Consider the following 16,762-nt stretch of genomic DNA (forward strand, 5'->3'; position numbering starts at 1 on the left):
TACTGGTCCCATCCTTAATTACAGGGCTTTTTCTACGGAAAGAATAAGTGGAGGACAGACTCCGACATTAAAGACTCACGGTGGTAAGTGGGGCAGGAGGGCAGGAGCACGGGAGCCAGAGGCGGTAGATCGCAGAGCAGGAAGTTCACAGGGGACACTCTCTCTCCACACCCTCCCCCTGCTCTGGACAGCAGTGCGCTCCTCCCCGCGCCCGCCCTGAGGGCCCTCTCAGCATGCTGGGCCAGCTCCTGCTCCATGCAGCCCAGACAGCTCCTGTCCTGAATGCTCCTCTCTGCAGTCTCACCTGCCTGGGCCACCTTACCCCTGCCCACAACCTCCCTTCTTCCCCTGCTCCCCCTCCTCTTAGCCGTTTACGCACGAAACTCACAAGCACCTCAAAGTCAACACATCTCAAGGACAACTTTTTATCTCCCCACCCAAATCTAATCTGCCACTTACACTTTTTAAACAATTCTGGCCAAGGGTACCACCACCTACCTAGCAGCCGAAGACAAACCCGGGATTACCCTGGATGGCTTTTCCTCTTATACAATCTCCTGATCACTCTCCAAGTCCCAATTTTACCTCCTTAAGGTGCATACTCCCCCTCCACGTGAACTTGGCCACCTCACAGAGAAAACACCACGTAACCTGCAGGCCTCCTGCCTCCAGGCTTGCTCTCACCCCGCCGACCCCGCCACCAGAGAGCTGCCAAACTGCACCACGTTCTTCACCTTCAGCGCTCTTACCCTGCTTCACAAAGCCTGGAAGAAACTGGTCCCAGTTAATGTCTCCAGTCCCGTAGCCAGCAGCCACTCCTCAGCTGCAAACAGACCAGGAGGCAAACTTGCACAGACAGGCACAGACACCAGGCCATGCTGCAAAAACAAACGGACCCAAGAGCGCAGTGGCTACAATAAAGTTCCACTTCTCTCTCATGGTAACACCTCACTCTGGGAGTAGGGGGCTCTGTCCCAGCCCTCTGCATTGCGGTTCAGAAGTGGAAAGAACCAGCCCCAGCCTGGGACTTACTAATCCACAGATGAGGGAAGGCAGATAACAGAAGCATGGGACTGGGACTTAAAGCTGCTGCTCAGAGCGGCGTATGTCACCCGCCAAAGCAAGTCACACGGCCAAGCCTGGTGCCAAGAAGGCAGGGACCCAGAATCCTTGAACAGGGAGGAACAGAAAACAATTAGGAACAGTACCATCTGTACGTCACCAGCATGCCCGCATGTTCACAGGCACACGTGGGATTCAACCAGATTGAATATTGTTAAGTAAATTTTCCACCTTTTCTCCAGCTATTTCCTACAAAGTCTTCAGAATTAAGAATGCTTCCTAAAACGAACTCAGCTGAACTTTGCAGGCCTGCCCTCTAGGATTGCTATGCCACCCACGTGCTCCCCCAGTCTTCCCTCTCCCCGGCACTTAACAAGTCACACTTGTTTATCTGTGCCTATCTCCACCGGACTGGCAATCCCAACAGGTGTTTCTTCTGCGCACCGCTGCACTGTAGGCATCAGATGAATACGTATCTGCTGAATGACCAATGCTCTTGGCCGGGAATGCCCTCCCCCTGTCCACACAGAAAGTTCCTCATCATCTCAAGACTCATCTCAGTCCATGAAGATGCCCCTGATGCTCAGCATCCCAAAGGAGCACTTGCTGACACAGGAGGGCAGGAGCTATTTGGGAAAAGGACCATGTGTCCGTGAAGCTTTCATGCTGAGTGCTTACACGGTGACTGACACGTAGCAGGTGCCTAGTAAATGAGTGACCTTGGACATGGAGACGGAGAGGATGCATTCACTGAGTGAAGGGCGGGGACTCAACCTCAGGCCCTGTTGGGGCTGTCAGCTACCACTCAGCTATCCTCGGGGCACAAAGGGTCCATTATGCTAAGTCTGGTTTCGTCTCCCTCCTTGAGACAACAGACTACTTCAGCCCTTCACTTTTGTAGGCCCAGTCCCTGTAAACAAAGCCTAAAACATAGCAGGCACTCAATAAATATTAGTCTGAATGAATGAATACCGCATCAGCGTATGACCCAAGAGAAATGTTCACATGTGCACAGTTTTAACAGGGCTAAGCCACTAAAGGAAGAAACAAAAACCAATATGCAACACAAGCAATCTCTCATCCCACTCAGCTCCTGCAGTTCGTGTATAACTATTTCCAAAATTTTTGCTGAGAAGTTCACAGAAGCAAGCAATAATTACCACTGTATTTAGTCTAAAATCTGTAATGTTTCTCAAGAATCAAGCTGTTGATATCAATTACATGCATCTGTCATTACGCACTAAAGATAAAATGTCTAAAAGCATCATTACACTAATAAAATGTAAGCATTCCTGAAGCAGTCCACACAGTAGCTGTGCAAGCCTCAAACAAGTAGGATTTGGCGGTTTAGGTGCCACTTCGTAAAAAAATTATAATAAATTTTTAAACTTAAATTTTATTTTCTGCTACAGCATGAGCCACGAGAACCTACAGGCAAACACTGTGCCGCGCTGACACGGACAAGGAGAGCACGGTGGGTGACACGGTGGGGCTCCAGGCTCTGGCCACCCTGTGCCACCAGCTCAGGGAGGGCACCCAGTCTGCTATCACCACGGAACTGCTACACTGACATGTGCTTCTTGTAAGCACAATCAGGCCTTGATTCATAAGAGAAAAGTATACTTAACTTCCCATCTAGAAACTCCCCCCACGCTTTACTGTTTCTTTCAAGAAGAGAAAACACAGGCCCATGACCAGAGAAGCAAGTCTGTGAGATCTCAGACGGCCCCACCACACTTTAAAACGGCCGTTTTGTCTGAAATTCTCCCTTCCAGTTTGGGAATGGTAAATACTTCCTCAGTGGACATTAGGACTGCTGGTAACAATCAAGGAATTATCTCTAGAAGATTCTGTTGAAACTCAAATGTTATCTGGGGGAAAATCACTAGCTAATATGCAAACACCTTATGAAATAAGTTAACAGCCCTGGCAGTGATGACAACAAGCCAGCTTGGTTTGCTGTCTTGTTTTAAGTTTTAAGCGTAGACCAGGAAAAGGGCTGGGTCTACACCCAGACCCAGAGGAAAGTCAAGGAGAAGAGCAAGGAGACGAGGCGTCAGGAGGAAAAGGAGGAAGCGCCAGGGTGCGGGCCGACAGGAGACGCGCTACAGAACTCAGCATCACGGCCCCGTGTCGAGACAGGGTCTGAACCAGCGGGGCCAGCACCTCGGGGAGGCCTCCCCTCCCTTTCCTTCCCTGGGGCACAGGAAAGCCACCAGCTATCAAAATGCCCTCACACCGTTCATACTAAACTGTCTGGTTACTACGCAAGAGAGAAGGTATCCAGCAGTCTGCATACGGTTAGAAAATAAAACATGGCATGCACCATGTTGACTACAGAACAGAATCACCTGCTCACAGATAAACGCTGGAACAGGGCTTTAAGAAGTCAAGATGAAATACGCACACAAGGTTTCACTATATCACGCCTGTGGTTCTTCCTTAAAACTAAGCTCTGCATTGTTCAATTTATGAGTTATTTTCCCTATAAAGCTTCCAAACACCGCTTTCATTGCAGTAGCCTTAAATCTTCAAATTCTCATGGTGGCTGAGAGAAGCTTCTAGAGCCAGGCTTCCTGGGCTAAGATCACTGCTCCCCGGCTTCCTGGTTGTATACCCTTGAGAAACGTATTTCATCTCCCTGTGCCACAGTTTGTTCATCCCAAATGGCACAAGCAAGAGCACACCCCTCACAGGACTGCTCTAAGAACTAAAAGCGATTAATACATGCAAAGCTTTTACTCTAACGCAGGTGTATACACTGTACACGGTCACAAAGTGTTAAGCATTGCGATTATTATCAGAATAGCCTATGTAGCTTTTAAAAACTGGATTCCTGACAGACATACGGCTGATTAAGATGATAATCTTAACACGATCAATAACATAACATGACTCAGGACTGGTTAAAAATGCAAATACAAACCAAACACAACTAAATGTACATGTACACTTGGAAGGCATTTCCAAATGTGCTAAAATAAGCATATTATTTTCATAATAGAAAAAAACAAACATTGTAATGTAGAATCTTCCTATACAGTAAAGTAAATGCATTAACTCCTTCATGTCTAAGTACATTTTCCAGAATATACTTCAAAAAACTAAACCACAAATGCTTTTTGATGCTTTTCCAGACTTACTGGTCTTAATTTCACTGTCCTTGATACTCCCAAAGTAACAATTTCATGAAGACAATAAAAAATTATTTTTAAAAACTGAAATCAGCAAGTTTAGCATAAACACACTAACTATACCATGAATTCAACAAAACCACCTTTGCCAAACTCGAATTAAAAGCACATTTCAAAACATCTGAGGTCCTAAAGGTGAACCGTGGTGAAAACACTGCCCATGGTGCTCTGGGCAGCCCAGCCGGCCACGAGGAACACCTACGAGCTCACTCAGGCAGCAATTCAGATTCCTTATCTGTATTTTATTACCCAGGTAAATTAAAACAATATGTCTATTAATAAACATGTCTCACTACACGGTTAAAAATAGTGTATCGTCAAGATAATTTAGTAACACTATCTATAAAAAGGAAACGGTCTCCGAACATTCAAAACGAACTCGCCCTAGCCATGAACGGGCCACACAGCACGTCTGCTGCAAAACACGGGGCCACTGAGTAGATAAATCCATCTTCAGTGTCGCAAAACTTTAACATAAATTCAATTTCGAATATTTTGTTTTTACTACACACATTTTAAATATTAATGTATATTCACGTATTATTTAGAAGAACTAAAATTCCGTATCATGCATGGTAGGTTTTAGACTATGAATACTATCTGTCTGAGCTGAATGTGTCTTTCTCTCTGGAGATGTATTAAAACTAAGGGAAAGTACAAGCAAAAACAGCAGGAAAAAAGTCCTTACAGTCAGCAGGTGCCCTAATCAGAGCGTATGCCGGGGAAGGGGAGGTCTTGAGAGGAGAGACAAGAGCCAGAAGACGTGAGCCCACATCAAACACACCAGCCACCACCTTACTGGGAGTGCATTAGACACCATGGTTCTGGATCAGAAACTGGCTGAGGAGGAAGCGGCTCAGGTCACAGCCCGAGTGAATCACAGCAATAAAACTTCAGAACCACCACGTCAGCCAGGTTGCGGCCAGTGCTCTTCAGTAACTACACGAATGCTTGCAGCTTATTACCGATAACTAAAAATGAAATAGGTATTTATAAATAAAATATACACAAACACATGGTAATATGTAAAATAAATTAATACATGTTAAAATCTACCTTTCCGTCATAATGAGTCTTATGTTCACATTTAAAATGTTAACATTTAAAAGGTAACATTTAAAATGTCACCTTTCTGTTAATTTTATAGCCCTAATTGGAAAATACCATGAATACAGATTTTAATGATCTATTAAGAATATATTTTAAAACCAAAACTCTTAAAACCAATCACTAAATATTCCAGGGCAGCAGCTCACAAACTGTAATCCAGGAATCGCTGGGGTGCCCTCAGAACCGTCAGGCCACCTGTGAGGCTGAACTCTCTTCCCACTAACACTCAGGCAGCATCAGCCTCTCTCACTGTGCTGGCATCTCTACTGACGGCACCAAGCCACGAGGGTAAACCTGACAACGTATTACCACAAATCAAGGCAGGAGCATCAGACTGTCCTCACAGTCGGTGTGCCTTTCACTGTCACACATTCACACTTAAAAAAAAAGGCTAGTTTCACTTACGAATGTCTGATGAAACAGAATGTGATTAATTTCATCAAACTTGGACTCAAGTACATCTGTTCAGTATTTCACTCGCCAAAATCAGAAATGCACACAAAGACCTTCTTCGTGGGCCATGTATCAAAGGTCGGTGGGTCTCTCAGAAAAAGCGCTTGTGCAACTGTGTAAACTGTGGACTGAACGAGCCCCTTTTCCACACAGTACCATCTTCACCTGAAAGAAGGGCTACAAACTGCAGTTATTCAGGCTTGGATATCTGGCAGGCATTTTCTCAAAAATGGATGAGGTGAGCCTGTTCCTTCAAGCGCTGCCGATGGTGGTGCAGCCAATAATAAAATGTGAGCTTTGATAGGAAACTAGGTGTTTTGAAAACATGTCTCCACCACTGACTGTTAAGATTTTTCTAGTCAGTGGCTATAGTAACAAACGTGATATTTTTATATTGTTTAAAGAAATTCACCAACATTTGGAAAATCCATGTAACTCAGTGAACCAGTATTTTCCACATGGTCAGGGCATGATGGCACCAAACTGTGCAGGTACAGGACCCATTCAAGGTGTAAAACAGACAAATGGGTCTTAAGGGAACAGAATAGGAAAAACACCTAAAAGAATCTTCCAAAGGAGATTTGTAACAGAAATGAAAATAAAGTACTTAGGTTCAAACCAGAAATCTTCATATAACTGATTCTTACTTTTATTGCCAATGCCTCTTAAAAATAATCACCCAAATAATCACTCCAAGTATTTGCCAACACAAAAATTCATTAATGTGAAAAATGTCACATAATACAACCTAATAACTCACTAAGGTGTTCATGTAAAATCATGATATGTTGTAAAAGTATGTAAAATCAAGGTAGATTTTATAAACATTTTTCTAGAAGTCTGGAGCACTCACAAATTTATTCAGGTAATTATATCAATATCCACCTAAAAAATAATGGGACATCCTCCCAAAGCATAGATTTCACACTAAGTACGTACATAGGAAAAGTAATGCACTTAAAGGATACAATGGTTTTTAAATATTGGTTTCAGGCCAACAGTGACTGTACTGTTGCTCCCATTTCATTTTCTCTACTAAACATATGGAACGAGATTAGATTCAAAGTGGAGGGGAGGGACTAGCAACCTCAAGTCTCAGCACCAAAAGCTGATAACAGCAGCATGAAAAGAAATTATACAACAGAAATTTTGTTGGTTCTCCTGCAAAAATCAGGAAATAGAAGGCACAGTAAGTCACTATGGAAAGTACCACCATTAGCAAACAAGGGTCAAGAGAAAGTGCATTACTGAAAGGAACAGTTTAAATTTGCAAAGAGCGAAAGTCTGATTTTCCTTTAATAGGACATGAATGAAATCAAGCAACAGAGAACTCTAAGCTATGATTCTTAATAAAACAAGCCAACCAGTAAGACATCATTGTTTATTTGAACATTTTTTCATGAGTCTTATTTTTGAGAGTCAAAGTCTCCTCTACTATGAAAAACAATGAAACTCTCAGGTGTAGTTTTAGGAAGCCAGGCAAGACTTCTCATTTGGAAACAGCCTGCCCCCCTGTTTTCACTACAGACGGTAGCAGAGCTAGACTCAGCAGTGATACGTCCTCTTACAGTTTGCTTCCGTACAACTGGAAGACAGTTTTAAAAACACAAAGAAAATGTCTGATACTCTGCGAAAATGATCTTGGCCAGTCTACCTAGATGGACCCAGCACCAAAGACACACGTAAAGCGAGGGAAGTTGGAAACTTCAGAAACAGAGCAGACAATACCAGCAAGTTCGTCTTGTTCACGCCTGCTGTTCTGTGCCATCAGTTCCCACAGCAGCGTTCCACATGGTCACCCCAGCTATCATGCAGCGACAACACTCAGAAAGCAAAGCTCGCTGTGTTTGCAACCTAAAAACTTGACAATGCAAACAAAAGCAACAAAAGTTCACGTCTTATTTTCTATCCACAGAATTTTCCTTAACATTAAATCTCTTCTGAGTTAAAGTACAGAAATTTTGGCTACCTTCCAGTCATAGTAAACTGTTCAAATTCAAATTATCCTTATCTTTTGGAATCAACTTATACTGGGAAAATACTTTCCTGGCTAACATATGAGCTACTTCTACATGTGTTCACTTCAACCTTATAAAGTACATTCACTCTCCAAATTAAATTGTAATATGGTTTTGGTCAATCACATATGCCAAAATGATGAGTGAGGGTTTATATTCTTACTGTTGCTAGAACAATACCTCAACCAGATGACCTGAGACAGGCAAACCAACACCCCCTCACGAGCTCGCAGTCGCTCTATTGAGACCCCATATATGGCCAGAAATGCTAAGGAGAAGCGTCTGCTCATGGATAAAGGAGGTCTATCTCCAAAAACACATCCACACCAGTCAGCTTGTACACGTGGGAAACCAACTAGAAGCCACCCCTGGATTCTCAGGCCCCGCCAGCCTGAGTTACCAGCAGACGGACATGCCCAGACCTGGCTGATGGGTCTGTGGGATCTGGCACACTGCTCAGAATCTAACTTACAAGTGTGAATGTAGGTCAAACAAACTGTCATCACTGAACTAGGCACCTTCAAAGTAAATGAGCATATCCTAAATACAATCGGCCAGGAAACTAGTAGCAATAGCAAAATTCTGAACAAAAATCAACAGACTCTACCTAAACTGAAAAATAATTTTCAATTAAGAAGTCAGTTTAGTTTTATACTCCGTAAATATTACTCACATATCCATTTTATTTATAATAAAGGAAAGCAAGCTTGTATCAAAATAACTGCTGTATTACTTATTAGCATTTCTGACATTACAACAAAGTTAAACTCTCATAAAACTGTTTATAAACAAATTAACCTATGCCACCAGAATAACCAACCACTAATAATAATGCTTTACACACCACAATTGCTCAGTTAAAACCTTAGTGACACAACCCTAAACCCTTTTTCTCTTCAGCACCCCACCGATTTGGTACCATTTCCCAATTTGCTGTGAATCAGATTTTTTCAAGAATATGAAAGAACCACTTCTGCTATTCTACTATTAACCACAATCAAAATTTGACAGTTCTAGAAAAGCCTATGGTTACGACATTTATCGTCCATTAAGTCTATAAACTGCGTGAAGCAGGACCACTTTTCACTGGCGAAGGGAGAGCAAATTGAAGCCAACCTAGATGAAGTTTCCATTTAAGATAACTAAACAGCAACTAACTAGACAAGGCTTTTTACCCCGTGCTCACAAGCACACACCTATACAAACATAAACCTTAACCAGTTCTTACAGGAAAAAAATTAAAGATTTTTTTAAAAGCTTATAAGCAACAGAGTGGCCCATAAATACTAACAACACATCACTGGCAATTGCCTATCTCATTATATGTTAAGTCACCAGAAAACATCTTCTGAAGTACCAGTATTTAGTAATACAGCTGTTGTTTTCAAAGTAGTTTCAAGTATAGTTAAGTTGTATGATAAAGCACAGCCACAACCTGAGCGTTAGTCTGAAACACAGATCTACCTACTAAATTATGCAATTACTACTTCACCCGAAGACTTCCTACTCCACCTCTGCTGACAAACCCAGGAGTTATTCTTCACACACACCTCTGGGTAACATGAATCACCACATTACTTCTCAAGGTTAATCTGAGTATTAAGATATAATACGTTTACCTGCAATAAAGGATAGACGGGTGTCCACACAAATTCCGGGTTATTTTTTCCCATCAATCCAAAAAGAAGGCAATAAATTCAAAAAGTAATAAACAAAACAAATGACTTCAAGAAATATCTCATGAAGGGAAGTGGTCAACAACCTAGCATGGTTTTTGCATTTCGGTATAAACTTTATGCAAAAGAATTAGACATGAAAACATAAATCTTTAATAGCCTAACAGACAATTTCACTAAGTTTTTTTAAAAAAAGCACGTATCCCCTGCTTTGTCAGGAATGAAGGTATACACAAAGGAAGCTATATATGCAGTATTCTTTCCACAAAGTATTTATTGAGCACATACCACATGACAGACATAAAACCAACGTTTAGAACAATAAAACTCTAAGCTCTTGCCTTCAGGTGATCAAAGAGAGAGGCAGACAAACCAATGGCTATAATGACAAAATTAGAGTAAGCTAAACAGCAGAAAACCAAAAACAACACGGAGACCTTGGGATGACCAGAGAAGCCCTCTTCTGAAGAGGTAATGAGATAAGCCATAATAAATAGCAATCCCTCAGAGAAATACTTAACATTAAAAATAAGAAAAGGACAGGCAGGGCTAAAAAGCTCTTAGAAGCATTTACCATGAGTGACAATTTTCCATAATAACCAAGATATTAATTCAGCTTAACATCAATCTCCTGATAAAACATCAACTTTAAGTTTAGATCTTCAACTCTCATTTTAAATTCCAAAGGGATCCAGGATCCAAGTGAGGAAGCGGTTGAAAAAAGCATAATGATAAAATATAATTTGCTTTTACTATAGAAGCCCTTTTAAACACAAAGGTGAATGCGAAGCAAAGTTAACCAAGTTGATTTTAAAACATATACTAATTTTCCTTAATAGTGAATGTAATCCAAAAGGCCAAGTTTATCATCTTCCTAAACATGGAAACCACAGCTCAGTCATTATCAAGGCTGCCTAAAGCCGCCGATCACGATGATCAATAGTTATATAATTTGATAAGATACTTACCACTGCACCTTCAAACAAAGCAACCAAAAGAAAACGAACCACAACTACACTCTTATGTACATACATAAACAAGATTATCCAAATATATATATTAGGCCTAAATCATATTGCTACAAATTGTCATAAATTTGCTCAACATTTATTAAACATAATAAAGGCCAGTATAACACTTCCATTGTTGTAGAAAACTACGAAAAATGATTTGTGATAGACAAAGACAGTAAAACTTCATTTTTCAAATGGTAAAAAAAGTTTTCATCCAAAAAAGTTGTAGATAAAGCAAAGTGAAACCACTGACCTTGAAATATTCCTTTAGAGAATTATTAACTTTAGTTTACCTACATCATAATGAAAGAGACACGTTAAATGTGACACTTAACTTCCAAGACCACGATCAATTTAGGAGTATGCAAAGGTTCTCCAGAAAACAAAATGGGAAGTGTGAACTAGGTACCAGGTAATGTAAGAGCTAAGAAAAATAACATATGGACATTTTTTAAAACCAACTTATTACTTTATGAAAAGCCTTCGAGTAGAATCCTGGAGAATCATTTCTAAAAATAGAAATGTTTAGGTATAAATGGGGAGGAGAAACTACTAAAGGAAGTACATAATCATTTTCCAAAAATGTCCTTCAACTTTTGCCTTCCTCCAACACGAGCACAGAGCAAGTTTTCACTCACAGAGTCACTAGTGGAAAAGCAGCTTTCCAAATGACAGGCCAGTCTGCCCTTAATAGCTACTCATGTATCTTAGAAAATGCAGAGTTTCAATCCAGTGCTTAAAAACAGAGTTCAATGAAATCAATTAACCCTAATCTGTTTCTGATTTAGGATTTTTTCTTAATGTCAACTCAATTTAAACTCCCAAAGAGTTAAACTGAACTACTTATTACTAAATTGAAAAAAAATTTCTTTTCTCAACCAGAAATCTCTGAAAAAACAATTATAGATTCATTAAAACAGAAAAAAAACAAAACAACTATGTACCAAAATAGTATTTTACAACTGAGTTTTTCTAACCAGAGATAAGAAAAATGAACTCATTATCCTGAAAAACAATACACTCTGAAGGCTAAATTACTCCATGTCACCTTTCAAAAGAAGCGCTAATAAGCCTATGAATGAACACCTAACCACATATTATTAATTTGCTTACCAGCATCCAACTCATAAAATCATTAGAGAAGATGAGTTGTGAATCAGGAGTAACTTAGTATCAGTGTTCAAACTGGCAACCCGAACCTAATAATTTATATTAGCACTCAACTAAAGATTAAGATGAATGGCTCTGCCTGAGAAGGCAGAAGCAGTGGACTCGTCCCCACCATAGTTAAAACCAAGACATTGAAAAAATAAGTCGACTTTACTCAAAAATATAAACTAGGGTTTAATGATAAGAAAAGAGATTAAATTCCGTGAGAATGACCAAATTTGCCAAACACGACTGGTGCCTAAAAGCTGCTATTTTAGTAAATAAGCCTAACTTTGGATTACCTATTCCAACAAATCGGAAACAGATGCTACTAAAATAATTTCCCAAGAGGACAAAGACCCCGTGTAAGGTGTATTCCGTGTAGTTAAAGGCCCTGCAACGACCCAGCTTGACAAGGAAGCACAGCTCACCGGGCCCCAGGACTAAACGGGTCACTGGGTCTTCCCCGACTCCACCCCCACTCCTCTCCCACACCTCTCCTTCCTGACCTACTGGGAGGAAATCCTATTTTTTTTTCTTTTACTCTTTCAGTAGCTTTGCCATAAACAAACACCATTGTCCCAGGCCCAGAGTAAGTGATTTCCTCCTTTTCTCAGGAGCACGCCCTGGACTGGCCACCCCCAAGCAGGGCCGCCGGCGGGCAGGGAACCACCCTGCACTGTCCCCCGCCCAGCCCCGGCCCTCCTCCTCCTCCTCCTCCTCCTCCTTCGGCCTCCGGCCCCGCCCCGCCCCGGCCCCCTCCCGGCCCCCTCCCGGCCCCCTCCCCAGCCTCCCCCAGCCCCCAGCCCAGCCCCGGCCCCGGCCCCCTCCCCCAGCCCCTCCCCCTCCCCGGGACAGGGTCACCGCGGGCGCGCGCACGGCCGGCGCGGGGAGGGGCGCCCGCCCGTCCACCTGAGCGCAGGCAGCGAATGGGAGGAAACCTTCTTTCCACCGGAGTTCAATTCCGGGCTGCGTTATCAGCGAACCCGCACAATTGGAACAACTTTCCCGATATTTACTTTACGCTCGCGGTCGGCAACCCCCAAACCGCCGACGCCGGCCGCCGAGGTCACATGCTCGCTCGTTCTGTGACAAAGGTCCGCGGCCCCCAGGCCCGAGCGCCGCGACCCCGCGGCGGTCGGGGACAGACCAGCAAAGTGACGTCCCCTCCCGCCACGCCCGCCCGGCCCCCCGCCCGCCGCACAGGTGACCGCGCGCCCCCCGCGCCCGGCGCGCGTCCATCCCGGGCCTGGGGGCGCGGAGGCCGCGGGAAGGGGGGGTCCCCGAGGGGGAGGGGCGGCCCGAGCTGCTCGGGGGAGGGGAGCGGGGCCGCCCGGCCCGGCCGCGCTACCTCGGTGGGCTGGCTGATCTCGAACAGGTCCAGCCGGTTGGCGTTCCAGTGCTGGATGATGTCGGCCAGCTTCCGCCGCTCCTCGTCGCGGCCGCCCGCCGACATCCTCCGGCCGCGCTCGCCCGCCCGGGCCGCCCGGGGGTCGGGGCCGGGGTCAGGCGGGGGACCGCGCGCCCAAGGTCCGCGGGCCCGGCTCGGCGCTCGGCCGCCTCGGCCCCGCCGCCCCGCGCTCCGCGCGCCCGGCTCCGCGCTCCCGGCTCGGCCGCCTCAGCTCTCGGGCTCCGCGGGCTCTCGGACTCCTCAGCCGCCGCCGGCCCCGCTCCTCGGCCGCCTCAGCCGGCCCGCCCCGCGTCAGCCCGCCGGCCGGTGTGCGCCCGAGCGCCCGCCCGGCCGCACGCGCCGCCCGCCCCGCCCCGCCCGCCGTGCGCGCCCCCGCGCCCGCGCGCCCGCGCCCGCACCTCCGGCCTCCGCTAGGTGCTGCTGCGCCCGCCCGCGCGCCGGGCCGCCGGACCCGGGACAAGCGGGCTGGCGGGCGGGGCTGCGTTCAGACGAGCAGTACCGGCTCCTACCGTGGGCCGGGTTCCGACGGTGCTGGGTTCGGACGGGCGGTCCCGGATTTGGACAGGTGGTCCTGGGGTGGGCGGGCAGTGCCAGGTCGGGAGGGCGGTACCGGCTCCAGCAGGTGGTAACTGGGCGGTACCAGGTTCGGACGAGCGGTACTGGGTTGGGCGGGTGGTACTAGGTTCGGATGGGCAGTACTGGGTCATGCAGGCGCTACCGGGTCGGACGGGCCGTCAAGGCCGGAGGGACAGAGGACGCGCGGACCCCTTGGGCGCTGACCCCTGCGCACTGACCGCCCGGCCAGGCCTCAACGGCGCGGGTGAGGAGGGCGCGGGGTCGCGCTGCGCGGGGTCCGGGAACCGTCCACGCCCCCCACCCAGGACCGCGGCCCCGGGCGTCGCGCGTCCCTCGTGGGTGTCCACTCGGAAGACTGGTCTTCTGAGAGTCTGCGCCCCCCGACCCCCGACCACAGGGCGCGGCACCCAGTGACCATCGGGGGGGGGGGGGGCCTCTGGACGCGGGGAAATTCTGTGGTTCCCCAGCCTCGGAGCCTGTGTGTCCCGGTGCCTGTGGGGACCTAAAATTCATTTCAGCAGCAGGTTTTGTCAATTTAGGAATATTTATTCATTAGGCGTTTCTTTTTAATTGCCTAACTTCCCCCCCCACCACCACCACCAAAATAATAAGCCAGGCTGCGGAGCCCCTGCCGCGTGGAGGCCGCGCCCCGCAGGCTCCCAGGTGGGCCGCCCCGGCGCTTCAGTCACGCGCGGTCACCAAAGCCTCCCTCCTCGCGGCGCCGCAACCGCGGCGGGGGCGCCGGCTGACGGAGCCCCTGTTTTGCGGTTACGTGGCCTCCTCCCGCGTGGACGCGCTTTGTTCTCCGCCCGAGCTCTGCGTCCCGCTGGGCTGTGCTCGGTGGCCTCGCGCTGCGTGCGGGCGGCCGGCGGGTTTGAACCCGCGCCGCGGGGAGAGGGGGGTTCCATGTCTCCAGCCTTCTTCCTGGGACCCTCGGCATAGTGGCTGCGGGGGCGCACGTGCGTGCGCGACGTGTCCACGCTCCGGCGTTCAGCTTCTCCGTGCCTTTTGAGTTCCTGTGCTGCTGTATCTGCTCGAGTTGTCGCTTGTTTGTGGACGTCGCCGTGTCGGTGCAGCTCAGAACTGCCTGGCGAGGTCCTGCACGCACACACGCGCACACACATGCACACGCCATGTGGGTCGTCAGCTACACTGTCAGCTGAATTCTAGCAGCTTTATTCCCAGTGATGCTCTTACCTAGAACGACTTGGCTCTTGGAGCAAAGAATTCGTCTGCAAAGCTGGCAGTTAGATTAATGGTGTCCAAGGAAGTACACGTAGAGAATTCAGTACTGCTGGAAAATAAATACTGCGTCCCTGCAGTGTGATATTTGTAATAAAAATATGTAGCATACACAAAATGCCGGCTGTATCGTGCATGACACGCAGGCGGCTCTAAATCAACGGGAATTATTATTGCCTTTCTGCCTCTCATTAAAAATCCCCATTGATACTACGTCTGAGTGATGTCTGAGTCTACAGTTCACACTAGGTCTCAACCAACATAAGTCTATTGACAAAGGTTTCAAAGCAAGATGAATCCATAGAATACCTGATTCTTAAATCACGAAGACTCTTAGAACCGGCATATATTTAGGCCATGAAAATTTTCAAATTCTACTAATTGTCGTCGCTTAAGGCCCCAGGAAAATACGGCTTGCTGTATGTTACCCTTGATACCGCATTATAAAAAGAATGAGGCATGATATCCGTCCCATGTTGAGCGGTGTTCCCGGGCGCTGCTGAGCTCCGATGCATTTAAGAAATCATGTTTAAGTGCTATTCAAAAAATGCTGTGTAAAAATACAGCCATGTGGGATTTAGTATTAAGCCCGCTGTATAGACAGAGAAACTGAGTTGTGGGATGAGAGATGACTGAAGGTAAAAGAACTGCACTGGGTGAGGTTGAAAAGATTTTTTTTAATCTGAGTCCGTTTTTTAGCATTTATTTTCCAATTTGTATATTTAACTTTTGATTTTCTTTTTTAAAATTATTTTATTTTTAGTTACACTGTTGAGAAACTTAAGACTTAACTTAAATCAGCACTGATCTACAAATAGTTACTAAATATCTCTAAAACATAAATCTACTTAAAACCTTGCAGTATCATGTAGTGGGGATAAATATATAAGAAAAATAATGATAGTTTTGAAAATGCTGGTTAAGCTTTGAACATTTTAAAGTATTTTTTGAATTCTGAAAACCAGGTTCTCAGACCAACCAAATGAAATAACCTTATTCCTGCCCCCATTTTCACAGGCTCTGGAAAATAGAAAATGCCTCGAAAAAGATCAAGAGCTTAATCCATCCCAGAAGAAAAAATGATACAAATGCATTAACTATATCTAACTGTATCAACTCTAATGACCTATAGGTCATTTTCTAGCCATCAATATATTTTATATTTCAGTAAATCAACCAAATTTTAAAATATTTCATCCTGTAATTGTCCATAGCTTCTTATAAGAACTTTTACTAGAAGATGTCAACTCAGATGGTATTTAAACAAAAATTAAAGTAAAGGGATATAATAAAAGTTCACATGGGAGAATTTCTAAGGTAGACTATCTTCCTTAGTAGCCTAAGCAAATAACAGTTAATTTAGTTAATCTAGAAAATTAAGTAGCCAAACTCTTCCTTTGTCCAACCCATGGCTAGAAAGGTCAGTGTGGTTAATTTAGCTTTTTAAAAAGGAGGCATTCCAGAGGATTAAGTCTCATGAAGTAAGCAGGGTATGTGCTACTTTACTGGAGAAATGGAGAAATGTATCTTTAAGATCTTTCTTCGTTATATTCCCATGTTCCTGATATTTAGTTAAATTTTAAATTACCTGATGGAGTTCTCAGGAAACAAGATTTCAGAGAAAGGAGAGATATAAAAAGCCCTTAAAATAGGAATTTAATCTTGTTTTAAAATATATATATATATTACTAACTCAGAAAGGCTTCCGTGGTTATATGTGTTCTCTAGCATTTTATAACCCAAGATGGTGCTGCAGAAAAAGGCCAAATCTCAAACATAAACAAGATACTTATACTGAATAAAAGGAAAATAGCCTGTGTGTGTGTGTGTGTATGTCTCTGTGTTAGAGGTTTTGTGT

At 45.2% G+C, this 16,762-nt stretch overlaps 1 protein-coding gene across 16 annotated transcripts in view; it reads right to left on the reverse strand.

The window, feature by feature from the left end:
* Window positions 1–13,393, reverse strand: part of AFDN (afadin, adherens junction formation factor) — a 122,591-nt gene extending 109,198 nt beyond the window's left edge. For 8 of the 16 annotated variants that reach the window (XM_074367964.1, XM_074367961.1, XM_074367973.1 and 5 more), the window contains exon 1: window positions 13,027–13,392. In XM_074367964.1, coding sequence (XP_074224065.1) covers window positions 13,027–13,131 — 105 coding nt within the window. In that variant the 5' untranslated portion in view covers window positions 13,132–13,392. Of the gene's footprint in view, window positions 1–13,026 lie in introns of all 16 variants that reach the window. The other 8 variants (XM_074367972.1, XM_074367969.1, XM_074367970.1 and 5 more) reach the window with 2 other exon arrangements.
* Between the last annotated feature and the right edge of the window lie 3,369 nt (window positions 13,394–16,762).

This window comes from Camelus bactrianus, chromosome 8 (assembly GCF_048773025.1).
Source record: "Camelus bactrianus isolate YW-2024 breed Bactrian camel chromosome 8, ASM4877302v1, whole genome shotgun sequence".
Taxonomy (NCBI): domain Eukaryota; kingdom Metazoa; phylum Chordata; class Mammalia; order Artiodactyla; family Camelidae; genus Camelus; species Camelus bactrianus.